The 18,383-nt window shown below is 41.0% G+C and overlaps 1 protein-coding gene across 1 annotated transcript in view; it reads left to right on the plus strand.

Moving 5' to 3' along the window:
* Window positions 1-17,717, plus strand: part of LOC146145675 (uncharacterized) — a 60,905-nt gene extending 43,188 nt beyond the window's left edge. Inside the window, exons 12-24 of the mRNA XM_083390648.1 lie at window positions 7,263-7,507; window positions 9,779-9,948; window positions 10,526-10,825; window positions 11,180-11,299; window positions 11,409-11,538; window positions 11,930-11,991; window positions 12,161-12,270; window positions 12,518-12,551; window positions 12,809-12,974; window positions 13,466-13,714; window positions 14,272-14,406; window positions 14,689-14,820; window positions 15,291-17,717. Coding sequence (XP_083246774.1) covers window positions 7,263-7,507; window positions 9,779-9,948; window positions 10,526-10,825; window positions 11,180-11,299; window positions 11,409-11,538; window positions 11,930-11,991; window positions 12,161-12,270; window positions 12,518-12,551; window positions 12,809-12,974; window positions 13,466-13,714; window positions 14,272-14,406; window positions 14,689-14,820; window positions 15,291-15,958 — 2,521 coding nt within the window. The 3' untranslated portion in view covers window positions 15,959-17,717. The remainder of the gene's footprint in view (window positions 1-7,262; window positions 7,508-9,778; window positions 9,949-10,525; window positions 10,826-11,179; window positions 11,300-11,408; window positions 11,539-11,929; window positions 11,992-12,160; window positions 12,271-12,517; window positions 12,552-12,808; window positions 12,975-13,465; window positions 13,715-14,271; window positions 14,407-14,688; window positions 14,821-15,290) is intronic.
* Window positions 17,718-18,383: the final 666 nt, after the last annotated feature.

The raw sequence follows: 18,383 nt of genomic DNA on the forward strand, positions 1-18,383 counted from the left end.
ATCGCAATTTTATTTGAGTTACACCGAAAATGATTTTTAAACAAGTTTTTTCTTTCTATCCGTTAAAACCTTTATGGTTCATTTTTAGATCTTATATGATATGGAGAAAATGTGAACAACTGACAGTGTTGGAGCAAGCTAAAACTCGATAATAATATTAAATAACAAATTTTAAAGAAGAGTTTTGCCTTCAGCGCTTGTTTAATTAGGTAGTCGTTAGTTAAAAACATTTATTACGAACGGGATTTACAAAGCAACAGTCATTTTTTACCCCTATCTAAATATATTTCCAAAGTTGTACATAATATAGCAGCACGGCCTGCCCGACCGTAACCAAAATTCAAATCAGGTGGTAAACCGAAAATCGATAACTGCGGGTAGCATGTTTGGCTAAATTAACAGGTTAGTGATGTTAAAAACACAGTCAGACGAAAAGCCGTAAGTCGTAATATTTGCAAAAGTTTTAAATCGTTCTTGCGATTGGCTTCAGAAGGCAACAAACAAGCAATTTGATGAAGTGCGTAGATTTGACCTTAAACCTCAAACGTGGCACCAAAAGGGTTGACCTAAAATAAACGTGTCCGTTTTCCGCGCGCGTCAGATGCAGAATGCAAAACCATGCGTCTGTGGCTTAGTTAAATTAATAGACCTGCCTTGCGTATGCACAGCGAACGTGCGTTTTTATTGCACTTACATGTACACGCTTTGCGCGTTCGAAATTTTCCGATTCGGGGACGTCACGTGAAAGCTTGTCTAGCTTCAAAACGAGTAAACAAGGCTTGTTTTGCTTGTTTTAGTTGTTTTGTCGCTCGGTTTAGGCAGCAGTAAGTTTTTAATAAGTTATAAGCGAAATTTCGAAAAGAATATATGTTAGTTTATTAGGAGTAAATGATAAGCCAGAACTTTAGGAGCAGTTCTTTCAGTTAACAGAAATGGCGTAATTTAAAATAAAAACCCTGGTCGTTGCGAGCAGCGTAGTTTTGAACTATTGTGTGAAATTAAAAATGTAGCTTGACAAACGTTAGGGTTATAAGATTTTAAAGCTGCGAATAAAGTTTTTATTATTAAGAGATTGAACATAAGCTTTATTTAAATGACTTTATCTAAATTTAGCAATAATTTTAAGGTAAATAAAATTGAATAACGGAAGCTTTAATTTACTATTGCGCGATCGCGAAGAAAAATGATTTTTGTAATTCGAAAGCAAAAATAAAATAAATGTGTGTGACAGTGTTTAAATACCGTAGCGTCTATGGCAAAGGCACTAAATATTCACCAGCCATCGCACGCAATCAAGAGATTACATCATGTTTATTAGGAGAGCGGGCCTTGTCTTGAAATGATGTTAAAGCGGCGAGCAATTATTATTCACGAACAGTGGCGGCAAGAAAGGTTGACAACCTGTGGCTAAATGCCGCCCCTATGTGAATACGATGCTGTATCGTAACGTTATTTCATGCCTATACCCTTCTTCACAGTTTAAAGTAAATAGCCGAGGGGTTGGGTTAGGTATTGCGGAATAATCACCCGTTGTAGCCCTTTCGTTCGAGTATAAGCCCACAAAGGCTTATAAAGGTTGTATGAAAAAAATACAAAGAGTTTCAATACGCAGGGGTAACACAGGGGGCAGCACATCCGCGTCATTCAGTATTTCTTATACAGTCTTCGATACCGCGCTTTGAGGCTATTGCGAGTTATTGTCATGAAATTTGCAATCCTGAAAATTCCATCAAGCTCTTCTATGATACAATCGAAATAAGGCCTTTATTTCTTAAACCAATAGGGCGAATTTGGACCTCGAAAGGAATTGCTCAAAGTCCTGTCCTAAACAGATCTTGGTAACGAAGAAAGGCGCTATTAAAATAGGAAGGTCGTATAAAGTTTGTCATGCAGTCAGATTGCATAGATTTCTAAGATTTTTACATTCCAGAAGCAAACGATTACCTTCATGTTTTCAGTTGAACGCCATTAGACATTTTTTTAACTTAAATTACCTGATAGGTTTTGCGCTTCGGGCGTCCTACTTTTAGATTCGAAGTGTTTTTTACAGCCTTTTGTAATGTTATGCACCCCCATCGCTTAAAGTTCCCAGCAATGACAACAAAAATGGTTTACAACAAAAATTTCGTGACGATTTTAACTTGCACTTAAATTAACCATTTGACCAAGCTCACCCAGCTAAATATTTGTCATACAGTCAGATTGCATAGGTTCCACAATTACAACGAGTTGTTTATTTACTTTTTAACCCTACACTTTGACCAAGCTCACCCAGCCAAAATATCAAAATGCACGTAGTAAATCAAAGAACGTCGCCCGACTTTGGATTTCCGTCGCGTGGCATTACGTCAACCAGCTGTGCGAATATTACGTGTTAGTGGCGAAATGGCCGCCATATAAGGCCACAATACGCTTAAAACGCATTAAACAGCGCCCTGTTGTTCAACGGCCACCCTTTGCGCGCAATAGGATGGCAAAACGTACCCACCCCTTATTGCGTTGGGTGTTAAGGCTTTGATGAGGATGCACAATATCCTCTCCTTTGAATTGTCAACGATTAGCGCACTTAATTAAACATCTCGAAAATAATTTCTGGTAACTGTGGCGGTTTGCCAGGTTTTTGTTTACCAATGTGACGCTTCACTATTGACTGAGCAATGTCATGTCGTTGGTCAATTTCCAACTGTGACACTCATTTTCTTATTTAAAGCGTTTTTCCTCAATGGAAAAAGTCCCATTACGAAAGGCGTTAACGATATATTTTAAGCAAGATGGCGTTCAAATTTAAGTTAATAATGTTAAATTACTCCCTCAATCTTATCCAATCGTGCTACGTGATTAACTGACAGCATTGACGCGATTCTGGCACAACAATATTTTTGCAGCAGTCTTGGAGCATTTCGAACGTGGAAGCGACGGTTATTTCTGTTTCTGCGTACCGAGCAAACGGTGGGGCCTAGGCTTCGCTTCGTGCCTTTACTCTGGGCATTTGCATTCAGGCTTGCTGCCCGTGTGACTAAATACTCGCGAAACGCTGTAATTTCGATGGGCGCCCGCGAAATATAGACGCATTAGTGGCGGTGCCCGCCTGCCAAAGCAACGCGGCATCAAATTAACGTGATCGCTGTAGGGTTGCAAATATACATTGGAGCGCGAATTAAGCGCCCGATACTCAGTTATTACGTGATCCGGGTATTGCGACTGATCACATTCGCGAAAAATGCCAGCCCTTATAGGAAGCTTTGTAAATGCTGCATTTTGTGAGCGCGGCAACTGCATTGGTTGTTATAGATTGTAGTAGTGTGTTGTGAAAAATGCGCTTATGCAGTAGCAAGATCCAATAGAAGACATTTTAGCGCGAAATGAATAATTTTCCACAAAGTTGTGTAGATGAATGCAAGTTGTTGCAGCAGTAAATAAAATGGGAAGAAAAACTGTGTGGCTTTAAAGCCAATTAATACCGTTAGCATGACAAATGTAAAATGAATGCATTTCCGCCGACTGCATCGTACGATACAACAATAGGCTTAGAAACATCACCAAAGAAATAATAACTACTTTTGCACCACGAAAAACGTTTCCCTACCCTCGCCTGGCGTCGGCATATGCCGTTGCAAGCCGTTTCCTTGGCGTCTCGCAAGTTGGCCTGGAGTGTGTTCGTCTTTGGCGAAAGCGGGTTAAGCTTTGTCAGGGATGAAACAGACAGCAAACAGAATTGGGCGACGGGAGCGAGCCTGAGTTGTTTCCGTTTGGTTCAGGCCAGTTGAGGAAACGGAGGACAAGATGCAGCAACGCGAGACTTTGACAGCCGAGGGGAAAGTTTGATGCATGGCGAGAAAGAAAGGGTCTTTTTTGTAAACCCGCGACTAACGCAAGCGATTTCGGTGCTGTGCAGACCGCTTTTCTAATTTCGGTCGAGGTAAAATGTAATACGCATATAAAGGACATATGGCTTAATTCCTCATGGTGAAATTGCTAACGAAATAACAGAATTCACAATTGTTAATAGGTACTATGCCCCTATCAAGCAAAAGCAACACAAGTTTAACATAAACGACAAAAACTGAAAACTTGGACGTTGGGTGTCAAAATATACAGCGTAGCTTTTACTTTCAAATTTTTCTATCGGATAGTCCCTTTGTGCCTGGCAAATTTGATATAGCAGGCAATTTGATATTTTTAAGTAATTCGACGCAAATTTGTGGCATAAATTACTTTTTTCACGAAATATAGTATAAGAGTGTTAAAACAGTTTTCGGCAACCTGCTTCAGTTTTTAGCGATCTTTTCAAAAAATAATACATACAATTTAAAACTAGTAGCACACAGGGCAGAATTACGCGCAGCAGAGGCAGCAGATAAGTAGCAGTATTTGTGGTGGAATAGTGGGACTGCGTTTTGCGTGATGACTGCGGGCGACAGGTAATGGATCAACTCGATTTCCGCTTTCTCGCCTCGGCAGTAATCCGATCTCATCGCGCGCTCATCGCCCACATGCCGAGGAGCAGTAAGGCCGCCGCTTCTCCCCAGATGCGCTATCGTTGCCCTGTCACATGGATACCTATAGGCTTTGTTTGAGTTCTCCCGAGAAAAAAGGGCCGGCCAAAATTCGAAGGGCTAGTTTTTTCATTTAACGTGCCGCCTGGAGTTTGAAAACTTGAAAAAGTGGGCGTTTGTTTTGCTTAAAAATTGTACATTTAAATTAAGAGCGGGATGAAAAGAGGTCGGGCCTTTAAGGAGCTGTTGCAACTGGCATGTTGTGTTACAAGAAATAAGTCGTTCGCATCGTGCGTGGACGGTATTACTTTACCTGGTATGATCGTGCTTCAAATGGGTAATAGTGTTTTTGCGATCAGTATAGTTTAAGTATACTCCATTGATTGGCGTAAACGAGGTGTTTAACTTTCGTAAAGGAATTGAACGTTTTAAAATTATATTTTTTCAAAAGAGATCACCAGTCGTTGTTAAAGAATGCGTTAAGCGTCATGCTTGGTTATTGACGCTTCATGCATTTGCGGCACCCTTTGGGTTTGGGTAAATTGCGTAACCTTTAAGAAAATTGCGTTTGAGTTTTATTTAACTGTTGCGATAAAACTTATACTTTAAGGTCAATACATTAACCAACCACTGCATAAACACTTCTTACAAACGCAGAAAAAAACTTAAGTTTGCGTTTTCAAACTCCTCAAAATACCAGTAAGAAAGCGCGAAACCACAACCAAGTTGGCAGCACTTGGGGAAAAAGCAAGAGGTGTGATGTACCGGGGGTTGAGAGAAAAAGAGAGAGAGAGAAGGACAAACGAGATGTTGTGGCGCGTCTCCTGTGAGAGCGCAGCCAGCCTTACAGGAACGTGCGTACGGATGCTTTCGAAACATATCTTTCCGCTTTTTAGCGTGTCGTTTTTTCTGCGGCCTGTTGACAGAAAGAGGGGCGGGGGGCACGCTTGCAGGCAGGCAGACGCTCTGTGCGCACGAAAAAGGCAGCACACGGTAGAGAAGACGCAGTCTGACTCGGAGCCCGGCACAACCTGAGTAAGCGAATGCTGCAGCGTGTAGAGTGTCCTTTAAACTGGTTTGTTTTGCCGCGGTCCAGTCTAGGGGAGGAAAAGGCGCCCGGCGTCCATTTAACGTGATGTTAGGCGGTTTTCGGGTCGTCACGTTTGCCAGAAAAAAATAAATAGCGCAGCGCTGTCGTTGAGAGAGTTTTTTTTTTGTCATACGAACGCAAATGTTGTGTGAGCGGAATCTCCCTCTTTCGGCATTGCATAACCGACGGATATCTATTTTTATTGCGTTGTTTAGTGACTGTGTTAGCCTTGAAGAAAGCAGTTTACTGCTGAAACGTTGCAAAATTAGCGTGCGATCAGACCGACAGATATAGCATTAGTATTAAAAGTGCACTCGAAAATAGAAAAAAAAACTCATCAGTATAATAACTGTATTACATTATTGCATATCGAGGGTTTCAGATAGATATCTCGTACAGTTAGTGTTGTTTATATCGGAGAGCAAACAGCTTATACGATGAGTCGCGAGGCGCGTGCCAGCTATATTTTTACCGCCCCTTATTTTGCGAAAGGAAGGTCTTTTTCCGGTGCGTGTGCTCAACGTGAGCTTAGGTGCTCTCGGACGGAGAAAGCACGCATCTATTCGAGAGAGCAATAACCTGGCTCGTATGTAACGTGACTTGTCGTTGCCTTCTGCTCATAGGCTTCCTTCCGTTCGTTCTCAGTGACTCGAGAAGTTTGGGAAACCGCTACACCTGCCGTCACTGTAGTAGCGCGTACATAACTAAGCGTTGCGTCTGAACGGAACGATTAGCGCGTGTTTTTCGGGATTGATTGATGTCAATGCGCCGGGTGTATGCAGTTTCCCAGGTTGTGAAAACGTGATGCAAATAATTTGACAAACAAGACAAAAAATTGCAGTTTAAAGGAAAGAACCGACCAGTGTTTTAAGTGAAATAGTCAAGGATTTTTGTAACCCTTACTACTTATTTTGACGCGCCTTTGTAATTTTCTTTACCATAAAAGTATGTATATATATGGACGCTTGTTTTGGCGAATTGCGTTGCAAGCCTTATGCAATAACCTCACAGCTTATTTCTCCACGACGGAGTTTCCTAATTAAACAGGAATGCCGTCGCGCTATATCCGGCTCGCCAAGTCATTACCCGGGAACGTTTCATGGCTGGTTTTCCTGGAAAAAGCCGATCGAGGTGCAGGTTGTTTTTAAGTTGAACCGCGCGCAAAAAAAGGAAAAAAACGCTGTTTGAAATTGCATTCTGCTTTGCGTGCTTTAGGTGACGGTTGCGTGTTTTCAGAACTTTCTCGCGACCAGTTTCGATGCTAAGCAGGGCGATTAGCGCTTTTAAAGGGTGAGCACTGGCTATGACGTTGCGATTAGCGTTTTCGGAAACTGACGCAACGCCGAGTTGATTTACTGGTAGATTTCCCTTCCAGGACCGCGTTTTTCTTATTTGTGGATAAGCCAAAATTTCATTGATTTTATTTTTGTCAGCAACAGATAGGCGGTAGACGTTATTTATAGGATGGCGAAATACTGCGTCAACGATTAGCGTGTCAGGTTATTTTATCTTTAAACAAAGGTTAGATTTTGATGTTATAGAAGCATGTACATTAACAAAACAGAATGTTGCATTTAAGGTTATTAAATCAGGCAACTGAGAAACTATTGTGGCAACATGCACAATAAAAAAAAGAAAACCCAAGGTGTTAACTGAGATTTCAATTCTTTTCGCAGCACCTTTGAGAACAGCAAACGAGGTTTTTTAGCGAACTCTGAACGTTCACCTGTGACAGCGAGCGACTTTGCCTTCGGTCAAAGCGCCAATTCCAAATCGGACATCGTCGGACGGCAATCGCGCGAAATCGACCCGAGCACCAACTTCGAGCCGAGCCTTTGCACCGCCGCCGGAAATCAGGACCCGATTTCCCGCCGAATGATGAAAATAAATTCGAACAACGACAACTCCACCGAAGAACTACGTGAGTCCATTTTTTCGAAACATATTGGATTTGAGACCGAATTTATGGATGGGGTTGTGCGCTGTTTGTGCAAATGGGTTAAAACAATTGGCGGTAGTCTGTAGGTAATATAATAAACATAACCAACTGTGCAGAGGAAACATATGAGTTCATTTAAGGAGAAACAACATCTCAGAAAAACATATAGGTTATTGCGCGTTAATTGAAGAAATAGGCCTAAAATCAATAAATATGAAGGTAAAGTTGTGAACAAGTTCTTTTCAAGCACATCATTTTAAACCCGGTAATTTGAAATCGATAAAAGCACACCGATATCGTTCAAAATCGATAGCGCACTCGCGGGGAATTTAGCATGGGAAAAGCAACTTAGTTGGATGCTTTTTCCCGCGATCGGTTTCAGTTGAAAGCCGTGGACAAAAGCCCCTGCTGCGCTGGTGTAATGCACAGGGAGCCGTAAAATAACTGGGGCGTGCCTAATGAACGAGCGCGGTTACGGACTTTAGTTGACCAAGCCGGGTCATTGTTGCACGAACAAAACGAGCACAATTGAAGCGCCGTTCCGCGCTTTTTTACCGATAAGGTATAAAAGTGAAAGCGACTCCGTGACCTATTTTATTAACCCGTCGACAACAAAACCTCAGTTGTTTTGTTTCAAAATAGCGCGGCAATTCGTTCGAGAAAGCGTTAGTGCTCCAGTTCAAATTGTAAACCGATTTTGTTTGTTAGCAATACACAAATTTATTAACTATATAAGGTTTTAGGGACTTGGCGGGTATCCGCCAGTTGGTAAAACTAAAAATATTTAAACCTTTTTTGGGATAATACGAAGGATTAGCTCCGTGGTAACGGAAAGTTAGGTAAAATTTAATTAAAAGCTAGTTTTCGGACTTTACATCACACATCCAATTGTCGTGCAATTAATGTGAACAAGGACAGGCCTTTTTGTGACAGTCTGCTTGCAAACTCATTGGGGGGAGTTTCCGAATTTTCTTGCGTCATAGAGCGCTCGCGATGGACACATGTTGCATCAACGCGCGTGTAAACAAGCGCGATCCCCTTTATTACGTCACAACGCGTCTAATTCGGCATTTTCGAAAGTCACGTTTTCTGCGTTGCGACAACACGCCAAAGACCGCGCTCGGGTAAAGGAGCCCACGTGACCGAAAAGCGACCGAGCGTGACGAAAAGTGACGTCACACGCCAGGAGCGATGCCATTGGTCGGCGTCGGGCGCAGAATGATTTCGCAGAATTTGACTTAACGACTTTTGTAGCCCGATGATGATCATATAGGACGTCGGTAACCTTAATTAGACAGCGTACTGAGCCGTTCGTTGTAAGGGGGAACGGCTAATTGATTATTAATGGCGCTTCGCACAGTGTATTCGAGCGCACGCGCATCGCGATCCAATGTCCTTCGAGTGTTTTTTATTGTCGGAAATTCCCGCTCCCTTATTTGCAATTTTTACAGCCGTCGGTAGCGTAGTTAAATTTGTCTTCGCCGATATGTCTGGTTGGAAACTTGCCGAAACCAAAAGCCCACCAATTCGAGAAAGTATAATTTATTGACGAATTTAAGGCTCCAAAGGGGGCTGAAGAAATTCGTAATGGGAAAGAGTTCAAACGTGCGAGGCATCAGGAGCAACTCCATTACGAAATCAAACAGCTTCCGGGCCGCAGATTAAAAACCCTGATTTTTAGCATTTTTATGACAAGTCACAACGAAAAATCAATTGTAAATGGTTCTTCTGACAAAGATTTCATCATTAGCAAAATTTGTTTGGATTATTTATATATACGGGTAGCCTTCAAGGCGATGAATATATAGGTAATCGAAACGTTGGCGCTTTTATAAAAAAAATCCCTGATAAACCATTACATTTGTTTATTCAAAACAAGAAATCAAAATAAGTTTAATTCACCATCAGTCTGAATCCCAGCAACATATAATATAAGGAAGGCGTTAAGCTATTTCATGGACTCAAGTAATCTGAGTACAAGAAAATGTTAAACTGTAATTGCAATGATTCAAGAAAATAAAAATTGCAAAGCTCAAAAGTTCGAGTAGATCGACATCATATTAATAATACGATTCGATACGATCTTATATCATTTCCATTACTGAAGATAATACAAGCTCTTATCGAAACGTATTAATCAAGATGATGTCGATCTACTCCAACTTTTGGGCTTTGCGGTTCAATATCAAGCTGCATTACAGCTCCGTGCGCAGTGTAACCAAGAAATAAAAAATGTTCAATTTGTGCTTTCAGGACACCAGGAGCGTCTCCGATTGGACGAGTCTATTCTGAAGCGGATTAACGGCGACAGTAGCGAAGCGGCCAACAAGAGCTACATCATGCACAACTTCCTGAACAGCGTCCAGCAAGCGCTGGCAGTCGCCAACATGGAGAAGGAATCGCGTGACAACCAAGTGCAATGGGTGAGTGTTAGGGGCTTGACATTTTAAACATGAGATGCTGTTGGAGTCGCATAACACCTTGCCGAAATTTGTGCTTATTTTCTGGAAAAAAAATTGGGGGAAATTTTAAACCTTTCAACCAAAACTTGTTGAACCCTTAAGGCCAAATTTGCGTTAAAAACCGTTTAGCGAAATGTATTTGTTTTGCAAACTTGAATATACCCAGCAGTGTTTAGTTCGCCCTTGAATGTGTATACTTTTCGCATTTCCAGCGGGTGCTGATATTTTCTGCGTACATATTACGACAAATGTTGCAATTTAAATTACAAGCACGTTAAGGTTTCGCTTTACCATCACGTCATCCCTTGCGACATATTTTTACTATTTTGCATTACACCACCCCAAGTTAAGTTTCTCCCCCGTAAATTTTCTCCTACTTTAACGCAAGGTCCGAACCGGCATTTTAAAGGTTGTCTATTGTGGTTATCGGAATAAGGGTAATGTAAACTTTTATCAACTAAAAGTGCCATTCACAGTGGACTGAATGAGGTATAATTGTATGGTACAATGTTCCCTAAAACTGAATCATTTCTCGCAGCTGAATGCGCTTAGGAGTCCGGAGCGTCGAATCGACTCCCGGTTCGGGATTGGGGGGAATCAAGAGCTCCAAAACTCGCCTTTTTCTCTCCTTAACCCGAGCCAGTACCAGGCGAACGGCTCGAGCCCCAACCTGACAGACAAGGAGCAGATACAAGATAGGTGGAACAACAGCAATAGCAACAACTCGGTTTCCCTTCCACCCTACAGCCTACTGCTGCAGCAGCAGCTTATGCAGGCCGCTCTTTCCAATGCCGCAGCCGGCAGGATGCCCGGATTTGCGCCAAATTTCTTCCAACAGGTACAGAACGAGTGATTTTTGTGCTTGACAACAAGTTTTGTAATATTGTCGCATTGTAAAGGACACAAGAACTTGCCGAAACGCTAGCCTAAAATTTTTTCAACTTTTAACGGTTTTCGTTTACATTATGTCATATAATCTGTGATTGGTGTATAAAACTACATTTGGTTAATGTTTAGGGCCCACAAAGGATTATTCGGTTTGCTGTTAAACATCGTATTGCTAAATATTTATCTTCGAATAATTTTCTAATAAGATTTCGAAAGGTTCTTGTTTTTGAAAGCTGTTCCAAAAACAATTTGATCAAATCATAAAAAAAAACAATTCAATTCAAATCATGGTTATGCTTTTTAGGCCCTGGCTTTGTCTGCCGTTCAGTCAAATCTTCAGCAACAGCAAAATGTTGACAAAAACGCCCCTGTTCAGTCAAACGATCAGCACGACGTCAAAAACTTGACCACACCAAAGCACACGGTAAGTTTACAAACAAAATAGCTCATTGGGTTCGCAAATTAACAATAACGGTACCACAGAAATTTGAACCAAAACAACAATTGTCTAGTAACAATGACCTTTGTTGCAGAAAGCGAAGCGCACCCTACTGGAAAGTTCCTCGCAGGATGAACCCTTGGATTTATCGTCCAAGACAAAGCCGAGCAACGATCGTTCGCAACGCCAATCGACAGAATCGAACCCGGATTACCACTCATTAGGTACGATGATATCACAACTTGGCAACTATAACGCATAACTGATGCTTGAGATTTAAATATTCTACCCAAAAAACTCGCTTTATTTGATTGCGGAAATGCAAGGCACGGCATCACGTTGGAAAGCAAATTATAACGGGGAAAGTGTTGGGAAGGCGGGTGTACGGCTGGACAGAATGCTGTTGTATGTAAATCGGTGGGACAACTGCAATTACATTGCCTTCTGTTCTGCTGTTAGTTGAGAAAGTCCCAATTCGTGTCGTTTGCGGAAAAACATGATGTTGAACTTTGCAGGGTAAATTTTGCGTGGAAAACAAAGTGTTGAAAGGATTACAATACGTGGTAGATTAGGCCTTGAAGTATTGCAATTTAACTAAAAGGTGCACTTTTTCAGCAGGCCAAGTCAATTCTGCCACCCCGATGATGAATCCCGCTGCAATCAACAACTTTCAGCAGGTAATATTAACACAGAACAAGCAAATCTGCTGTATAGCTACAAATTAAACATCCACGCCTTTACAAACATACCTCTTTTATAATCAAATCAAAATTTTTTTGATTGCAAACTTACTAAAGGAATCGTTTATTGTTTTAAGTTTACTTAATTGGTAATCTTTCTTTCCAGATTCTTCGCAACAGCAATCTACCCCCTTCAGTAATAACAAGTATGCTGGCCAACCCGCTGGCTGGGCTTGCAAACCTGCAAAACACCTCCCCCAACAACAACTTTAATGGGTAAGTCACACCAGAGTGTTTTCTGCTTGCAAACTAATTTTTTTAACGTACAATACGCATTACGCACCGTTTGAACTTTTTTAATTATTGTGTCAAGTAGATACAAGTAAGATTTCTCTAGCAAAACGTTTAGTAGTTCATATTGATAATGTTGTATATTGATCGTTTAATTAATTTGTTTTGACCTTATTATAAAATTTTAGCATAATTGCAAGTTCTAACATATCTTGCATATTTTACATTTTAGACACAACGAACTGCCCTACTCGCCTCACTTACAGGTAAGCCAAAACGCTATTATCTATACTTACTTTTATCAAAACACTCTAAACGGAAAAACATAAAAACATGCAAATACGCATTTTAAAGTCATGAGTCCTAAAACACTGTGTTAAAATTAATATGCACGTAAAGGTTCCAAAAGTCTAATTTTGAAAGTATTTTTTTAATAGTATCGCCTGTAAGCGGTAACAAACATCTATAAAACACTTTCCTATTCTTAAAATGAAAATACAATAAAATACATTTAACTTCTCAGAACTTAATCGCAAGCGGAATGTTCCAACGCGACAACGGTATCAACATGGGACTTTCCCCCTTCTCAGCCGCCCCTAACCTGCCACCAAGTGGCGGAAAAGCGGCGAATCGGGGAAGCAGGAGCAAGAAGAGGTCGCAAAACGACCTTGCTGGACTTTCGCCAGCAGGTAAGCATCTAACTATATGAACCAGATCTATTGATGCAGTTCCAAACTGCCTTTTTAGCAGTTAACATATTTTAAGTTCGTCAAAAAGCGCCTATGGCGCGTATAATAACAAACTAAGTCTAAAAATGTGATTTCTGGAAGTATCGACCACACAACGTCGTACAGTTTCCAGTAAATATTTATAACGATAAATGTATTCCGAGAGTCATCAAAGAATTACCTGGCTTATATAGGGTTTTTACCAGGTTTACTAGTATCACTTTAAGCTTGGTATAAAAACGAACAACCAGGCCTACTGGTGTTGTCCCGGCGATGCAATGTAAAAAACGTTGTGATTACTACGAAAAGTTGCTAGTTCAATTTTGCAAAATTTTGGTTGCCCTGTAATGATAAGTGGTTGCCCATGATGTATTGCATAATTTATAGTATTTTGACATAATCTTAACATTCTTTCGTTTTTCTAAAATATTCATAATTACCCTTTGACTCAGGTCAAATGAACGCCACCAAGCACCTGCTTTACGACGCCATCACTAACCGCCGGGGGTCGCCCTTCTCAGACCGCGACATGTTCGCCAAGGCGCCGGCCAACTCGGCGCCAGGCGTCGGCGGCCTGGGCCAAGACCAGCACGGCGGCGCTGCCGCTCCCCGATCGCCCGATATGCCCCACAAGTGCGACATCTGCGACAAGTGCTTCCAAAAACAGAGCTCCCTGACGAGGCACAAATACGAACACACAGGTGGGATATATAACGCAGTTTTCAAATAGGGTGACTTTTAAAATTTTTAAATACTAAAATTGGGTTGATGACGACACGATTTGTAAAGCATAAATAATGGTTATGGGATTATAAACACGAGGTTACCTAACATAAGAAAGACTGAGTTGTGCTGCAAGATTCAAATTTGGATCATAGATCTCTTTACCCTATAGCTGTGTGGCTACGAGTTATTAATTTCCCAATTTATATCGATTTATAAATTAAGTGATTCACAGAGTTTATAATATTTAGCATAGATTTGAGTGGTGGTTTCCATCTATGATATCAAAGCAACTGAAAAAAAAACATTTACCAATTGTTTCCAATTTATATTAAACAAATCATTAATTTAGAAATTTGCCATGCCTTTAAGTAGTGCTTGCCCTTTATAATTTTAAAACGCCTGAAAGGAGTCTAACTTGTAATCAGAAATTCTAAATTATTTATTTCGCGAAAAATGGAAAAAAAATCGTCTCAGAAATATTGCACGATTTAAATTTGCGACGCCAATATGCTTAATTTTTGTTGGTTCACAGGTAAACGACCACACCACTGCAACGAATGCGGCAAGTCGTTCAAGCACAAGCACCACCTCATAGAACACCAGCGCCTCCACAGCGGCGAGAAGCCATACCAATGCGACAAGTGCGGCAAGCGTTTCTCACACTCCGGTAAGTACAGAGTGGATATTATATTTATTTAAGCGATCTTCTGTGGGCGAAATGCGAGAAGATGAAACTGGAATTTCGAAAGCCCTTTTTTACGTTTTTCTTTGTTAAGGAAAAAATATTTCAGCAATTTTTTTTATTAACCATCATTATCATGCTGCATTAAAGGTCCGTGCATAGTGTACCCAAATAAATAGCAACTTTGCAAACCGATAGTTTTAATCTTTTTACTTACATATTTCCGATAAGCCGACCGTTTTTAACAAGATTTGATTTACATTTTAGGCTCCTATTCCCAGCACATGAACCACAGGTACGCCTACTGCAAGCCGGGAGACGCCCTTATGCAAGAACTTCGTCAACAAATGAAGAAAAGCACGGAGGGCGGCAACGGAGCTGACAAGAACAAGAAGAGAAGTAAGAAAACATCGATTATGTGTCGCAGAGTTTAATCTAAGCCTAGAAGTCGCTTAAATGCCTAGTTTTGATTCCACTGATTTGCATCAAACAATAAAAACTCTCTAGCGCTTTAAATTTTTTTAAATTTTGCTATATCAGGGCAGTTGAATAAGTAGACTTTTTAGTTTTGCGTATTTTTCTCAATTATAGTTATTACGTTTCAAATGCGTGATATAAGTTAGATAGTGACCAAATTGTGTTCAACGATTGCTATCCAATTAGACGCTGGAGGATATGAAATTAAAACAGTAATATAGACGTGGCATCTTTATTGGATTAAAACTACTGTCAAATGTTAATAATATAGTTTAATTGAGGTTTACAGACTAACGAAAAACTATATTCCTCACCGCTATAGCACTGGTGTTTAAATATATAGGTTATATGTAGGAACGCCTTGCTAACCGTCTACTTTTCCCTCCGCGCAGAGAGCTACCGCTCGTCCACCTCGCCGCAATCGCCATTTTACGGCGACGCGAGCACGCCCAAAATGTCGCCGCCGGTCATTGGGAACAGCTTCTCGCCCTCGCGGCCTCACCTGCCCTCCTTTCTCGGCGCGCATTACGGCAAAGGCCCGATGTCGCCCAAGAACCAGGCCGATTCGCCAGCCTACTTCTACGAGAAGATGATGGAGCAGGCGCACCGCCGCATGGAGCAACAAGCCGCCGCCAACCTTAAAGGAGGTCTTCAGGGCAACAACGAAGAGCCTCTGAGCAAGCGGGCAAAAGTCGAAGTGAAATCGGAGCCTGATTCAGGCAACAGCTACGCCTTTAAAGAGGATAAAGATTTCCAGAGCGAAAGGTTGCCACAGTCGCTAAAGGTCAACGACCTCGCGCCACGAGAGGTCAACGACCCCAAGAAACAGCAGCAACAGCATCAGCAGCAGCACGACTTTGCGGGAAACATGAGGCAATCGGACGAAAACGAGACCGCGTCAACGCTTTCGCCGTCGCCCTCCATTTCTCTGTCGTCACCTGCGCCCTCCCCAGGACTGATGACGTCACCACAGTCGAACCAGGCGCAGCACGACAGTCACATGACCCTGAAGGGCTCTGCCGCTTTCCTTCACATTCCAGTGGCAACTGACCTTTCGTAAAAGGGTCACGTTTGTCTAAAAAGAGACTATTTTTTGTTGTTGTAAAACCCTTGTCGGTGAATTTTCCTTTTTCAACGGAAACTCTATTATTATTAAACCACGAGCTTTCAACTTGTTCTATATTTAACTCGTTGTTTTACATGTTGCAAAATGCGACCGGGTATGATCGTTACAATGCGTCTCAAAGCCTGCCGATTTTTTTAGCCTTTCTGTTTCTTTTTCGTGTAAATATGCGGCAAGTTTTTGCAACCCACTATTTCTAGCGTTTCGTCTCACTGGCACATTCTCTTGCGTACTTAGTGTATCGTGTAACTGCGTGTGACGTCAAGAGGGAATTCCACGTACTTGTTTGCGAACCTGTTAACACCGTACTACTAACGCCTGTTGTGTAAGGCGATTGCTGATTTACTTTTTCGTTGCAGTTTTAACCGTTGTCGCATTTCCACGAGTCTGAACGTTTCTGCCGCGTGTACACAATAATAACGCCGTTTGTACTTTTTTTCTCGTACTTTTTCCGTCTGCGCACACTGTTATACTTTCCAGACGCTACACAGAACCTTACTTCCCAAAGCGTTACAAATAACGTCAGTTTTATGTGTTAATTTCTGTTTGCTGAACGTACTATTTTCCGTTGCTAGTTGCTGCCTCCCATATATATATATATATATATATACATATATATATATGTGTGTGTATATGTGTGTGTGAAATATATATCGTAAACGTTAACAAAGCCGCCACTATGAAGTGCCTGTTTTTTTCTTCACGTCTAATTTTTTTGTTTCGCGCGTCATTTTATTTTGCCCGTTTGTGCTGCCACCATTCTCTTTAACGATAGAGTGCCGCCACCCCATCTCCACACATTTGCAATACAGGCACTGTTACGTCACAGAGTACTAATTTTGCGTTTTGTTTATCTTCAAACTGCATATGTTTTACCGCGCCTTTCTTCACAACTGTTTTGCGCCGGAAAGCATGCAAAACAACGATTTGATGGCTTCATTACCTTAACCATACTCCCTGTCTTCAACGCTAGGCTGTCTATTCCATCTGTTTGCGGCTTTACTATTTGCATGGCAATTACGGACTGTTTTTTTACTGTTTTGCATGCCTGTCACCTTTTTATACAAACTTCCTACGAAAATTGTTGCAATAATTGTTTAAAAAGCCACCAAAAACATGCAAGTATGAACGCTAGAACGCTGACGACGGCGTTAAATTGTTGCTAGATTTTTCAGATAACAATTTAAATGGATTAAACCGAAGCGCCTAAGGTATTACCTGTTTTTCTGAGAACGATTTTTACTAAAACGCTGTAGCGTATTACGTTACTGTTAAAAGCAATACCGTTGCGGTAATAATAGCAATATTTTGAAATGTTACGTTTTCCTTATCCCTTGATGTACCAATTTTTTTAATTTGGCAAAAAATGTATTTATTTTTAACTGAAACGTTTCGTTCAAATGTTACACACAGCGCCAAACAATATTGATTGCATGTAATCGCCGAATCGAACCAAAGCGATTGCACACTGCCTTTTTCTGAAAATAATTTTTTCTTCATTTTTTTGGTGGGGGGTTAACAGGGGGGTTCATTAAATCTTAAACAGAACTGTGCAAAAAGGACCTAAACTGATATCAGAACTGTAGTTAAAATAGGTGCTCTTTACAGCACTGCTCGTTTTGCTCAACATAGCATTTTCTTTAATTAACGCTAATTCTGTTTCCTCGAACAAAACACACTCAACACATCATAATTTTTACACTTGTACCTTTGTGTGCATTCAATTCCTGTTCATCTTACCTTTTTGTTTATCGATCGTGAATTTACTCTTTTTTCGCTCAGTGAATATATTAAAAGAACAAAGTGAAAAAATGGAGAACCTGTGTTTTTTAAGCTAACCTCAGTAGAAATCAGACAAAGAAATATAGTAACAGTTAACTCTCGACACTTTTGAGAAGTGGTGTTTAAGGTGTGATAAACAATGCATTCTGACAAAAATGTCACATAGTAAAATATCAGAGCGCTACTAATGCATTCATACAAGCTGAAAAAGTGAGTCTGCATGTTTGGTAATTTTGCAGTCTCAAAATACTATGGGCAACAGTGATGACGCAAAACTTTAAAATCCGAAATTAAGTTTCCTATTTTGGCCACCAATGGTGAACGTTACTCAGGAAAAGTAAGTGTAAACGTGAAGTAAAGAAGGTAAGGGTTGTGGCCAGGTTCTACACCTTAGCCAAAACGGAGGGCAGGAATTAAGCCTGAACAAGTCAGTAAACGGTTTGAGCCAGTCAGGCCAGTAAATGGTCTGAATCAAGCCATTGTATCCACTAGGGAGAACAAATACCACAAATAATAAGGTTGACAACCTGTTTCCACTAAAGCAGGTGCCGCCTCGGAGGTAGGGCCCTAGTTGGAAGTT

The sequence above is a fragment of the Ascidiella aspersa genome, chromosome 5, assembly GCF_963924565.1.
Source record: "Ascidiella aspersa chromosome 5, kaAscAspe10.2, whole genome shotgun sequence".
Classification (NCBI taxonomy): Eukaryota; Metazoa; Chordata; class Ascidiacea; order Phlebobranchia; family Ascidiidae; genus Ascidiella; species Ascidiella aspersa.